General features: G+C 42.6%; 1 protein-coding gene across 1 annotated transcript in view; it reads left to right on the top strand.

Annotated features, from left to right (window-relative positions):
• The window catches only part of glula (glutamate-ammonia ligase (glutamine synthase) a), a 3079-nt gene extending 2094 nt beyond the window's left edge, over positions 1–985 (top strand). The window contains exons 5-7 of the mRNA XM_005721347.1: positions 83–210; positions 320–519; positions 627–985. Coding sequence (XP_005721404.1) covers positions 83–210; positions 320–519; positions 627–939 — 641 coding nt within the window. The 3' untranslated portion in view covers positions 940–985. The remainder of the gene's footprint in view (positions 1–82; positions 211–319; positions 520–626) is intronic.
• The last annotated feature ends 2702 nt before the right edge of the window (positions 986–3687 follow it).

Genomic DNA, 3687 nt, shown 5'->3' with positions numbered 1-3687 from the left:
TTTTTTTTTCCCCCTCAATGAATTAATGTGCACGGATACATGGATCCTTGCCTGGATGATGTAACACTTTCAATGTTTGCAGGGCCATACTACTGTGGTGTTGGAGCTGACAAAGCTTATGGCAGGGACATAGTCGAGGCCCATTACAGAGCTTGTTTGTACGCTGGAGTCCAGATTTGTGGCACAAATGCTGAAGTGATGCCTGCTCAGGTAATTAAAGAAGCCAAACATGAATTTGGATTTGAAACCTGGTTTTTCTGGTTCTTAAGAGACAGTTAAAAGTATCACTTGTAATGCTGAGCTGTCTCTCCATGTGCAGTGGGAGTTCCAGGTCGGACCTTGCGAAGGCATTGACATGGGCGATCATTTGTGGGTAGCGCGCTTCATCCTGCACCGTGTCTGTGAGGATTTTGGCGTTGTCACCTCATTTGATCCCAAGCCAATCCCTGGAAACTGGAACGGTGCTGGCTGCCATACGAACTTCAGCACGAAAGAGATGAGGGAAGACGGTGGATTGAAGTGCGTGGCAAAAGCTTCATGGACTTAAGTTCACATCTAGTTTAATTTATTTCTTTAAAAAGTTATTTTTGCATTTCTGATGTGACACTTGTCATTCCTGCTTTCAGAGCTATTGAGGATTCCATTGAGAGGCTCGCAAAGAGGCACAGCTACCACATTCGTGCCTACGACCCCAAAGGGGGGCTCGACAACGCCCGCCGTCTCACTGGCCGCCACGAAACATCAAACATCCACGAATTCTCTGCAGGTGTGGCCAACCGTGGTGCCAGCATTCGCATTCCTCGTAGTGTTGGTCAGGAGAAGAAGGGCTACTTCGAAGACCGTCGCCCATCAGCCAACTGTGACCCGTACAGTGTGACCGAGGCCCTGATTCGCACCTGTCTGCTGAACGAGGAAGGAGATGAACCCGCGGATTACTAAATCCACAACTGACTCCGACTGTTTCTCTCCCCCCCCCCCCCCCCCCCCCCCCTAATTTCTTTTAAACTAGTACTGTATTTTTTTTCCCTCCCTTTCTCCCTCTGAGATGATTTTTAACCCACATTTTTAATGGCTTAAAGTTGACTGGTCAACTGAAAACATGACAAGGTGTTAGATCCTTGGTAGTTGTGAGCTGGTCATGGCAGGGTATGCCTTTCCCCTCATCTTTAGCAGGGATTGGCTTTTGTAACACTGTTTTGTAACCCATGTCATATCATTCCCTGTTTTGTCAGTGACTAAAACGAACTAAAGCACATGGACACTGCAGAGTAGCGCTGCTAAGACTGGACAGCATTTGTAATTGAGTAAATCTGACTAGTTAGTATACTGTTAATATGTTGAACTGCCTTTCAACTATCCAGTCTTCATTGTTACTAATTCTGTCATTTTATCAAGTGTCTACTTTTAAATGGCAACATTTGTCTTCAGAGTTTTGACACACTGGGTCATCTTTGTATCGTACACTTTGTAGAGGTCTGTACCCAGATGTAAGTTGTGCAAATGTGGTGGATCTGTCCATAATGCCATTTGTAGATTTCCTCAAGGAGTTTTATCCTTTTGTTAACTGCGATATTATAATGCACCTGATTTGGTAAAACATTACATTTACTGAACATGGTGATTTTTATTGAAACATTTAAAACTTTTATTTTTATCACAACACTGCTGTGTGACTCTTTGACTTCCCACACTTTCAACCGACTTGCTTCCTTGTAGAAGCTCAGACAGGTAGTGGTGTACTATAGCTGGTTAACCTCATCTGTTATTGCCTACCTTAGACTTTAAGGGTTGGGGGGGAACTAACATTTTAGGACTTCCGGTTTAACAGGTACATATCAAGACCAAGGTGTAATGATCCAAATAATATGGGTGCCAGTCGTTTACAGCCCAACTATTAACCCAGAAAATTGTATAAAAAGCTATGAGCTTGCAAGTTCCAAAGTGTTAGGAGTATAAATGGAGACCGGAGGACTCAAGTGCCAAAAAATATATTGCTTTTTGCCTACAGGTTCTATATGCAGATGCAAACATTGTTTATACAGCTAAAGGTTGCATTGCAGACCCAGTGGCAGCTTCTATCTTCTCATCTAACTTTTAAGAATAGTGTGCTTGCCAAAATATTGAATAATCAAAGTTGTCCAGCTATGGACAGCAAAGCATCAAGTTTTCATTGATAAACTTAGTTTAGACTGGAGCATTCATAAAGCTATCATGACAGTGTGAAAATCATGATTGATCCAAAGGTTTCTAGCTGCAGGAGGAGCTCGGGCTGCTCTTCACACATTTGTGCAAGCTGTTAAAACAGCTGGCACTGCTGTGTTGTTACTGTGAGTGTTAAAAGGAAATACACCAAGAGGAAACACTAGTAATGTTTCAGTCTGGCTGATGCCTTGGCAGGAGCTCAACAGCAGCTTTGTTTGGGCTTGTTTTTAGGATGGAATGAGAAGTAACTGAAAACTGGTGCACTCATGAGACAGCTATTAAACTCCTTCAGTGAAACAGCCAGAGGCCAGTCTTCCCAGAAGTGCTGTGTCATTTGACAGTCAGACAGCACCGCAGATTGTTGTGGCTTGGATGTACTTTGTCTGCACACTGTTATTAACTTAAGAAACAAACTAGAAAAACAAGTCTTTCCTTTGAGTTAAGAGGATGGCAGGTTTGGGGTAAATTTCCACTAGTTGCAAATTTCTAGGTGCTGCCAGTTGATGCAAAGTAGTAAATTCAGCATATTTCTGGTGTTTACATATATTGTTTACCCTTAAGCGTTGCGATCTGTAGAGAACACGTATAAATTCAGCTGTGTTCAAATCCAACATGTCAGGAAAGAGTTGGGAATCTGCACTATACAGAGAAAATAACAGGATGGAAAATAAATCCTTTTTTTTTTTTGCGCTAATATAATGAGACAAAAGAGTGACCCAATTTCCTAAAAAAGCACACAACATGGTCATTTCACGTGACAGAACATTTACTTCTGCTGTCCTCTCCTTTCTTGGGGGTAGGGAGAGGTAGGGCTTTGAGACCTTTCCCCTACATCCCAGCTGCCCTTACAACACAATGCTAGTCAGATCCCTGATTGGCTTTGCATGGCGCAGGTTAGCCAATCATAATGCCGAAAGCAGGTTTACTCATATTTCAGAAGACGGTGAATGGCTTGAAGCCAAGACATGTACTTTGTTTTTGTCTTTTCTGGGAAAACACGAAACCTCTCCACCCTTTTAAACTTTGTTTTGTAGAAGACTTTTCTGAGTTCACTGAGTTCGTAACAGAAAACCAATAAGGAAAACATGTGCAGGATGTAAAGTTTGAAAGGAAAAACAAGTATAAACTGTGCTTTAAAACTTTAGAAGATAAAACCTTCCAATCACTAAGTTGCTAATTGGGCATTGAACTGTATCTTTTATTGTGAGTTTATTTAGAGACTGTTGTGCACTACAGCTAAAAGTGTGTGTGTGTGTGTGTGGGTGTGTGTGTGTGTGTGTGTGAAGGTCTGTGGGGGGGGGGGGGAGTGCGAGATATCTTTACTGTTTAATCATTCATAGGTCGGGGTGCGCTCGGCAGCAAAGGGGAGGTTTGCACACACTTGATTAATTGCAGGGCATGCAATTTGCAAGGCCAATTCAAGATGCTACAATTGAAATCCTGAATTTACTACATGGAGCCATGGCCACGGAAATGTGCTTGGAG

This window comes from Pundamilia nyererei, unplaced genomic scaffold (assembly GCF_000239375.1).
Source record: "Pundamilia nyererei isolate P.nyererei 1_Seehausen unplaced genomic scaffold, PunNye1.0 scaffold00004, whole genome shotgun sequence".
Lineage (NCBI taxonomy): Eukaryota > Metazoa > Chordata > Actinopteri > Cichliformes > Cichlidae > Pundamilia > Pundamilia nyererei.
The sequence above is the reverse complement of the archived record's forward strand: the minus strand, read 5'-3'. Positions and strand labels throughout refer to the sequence as shown.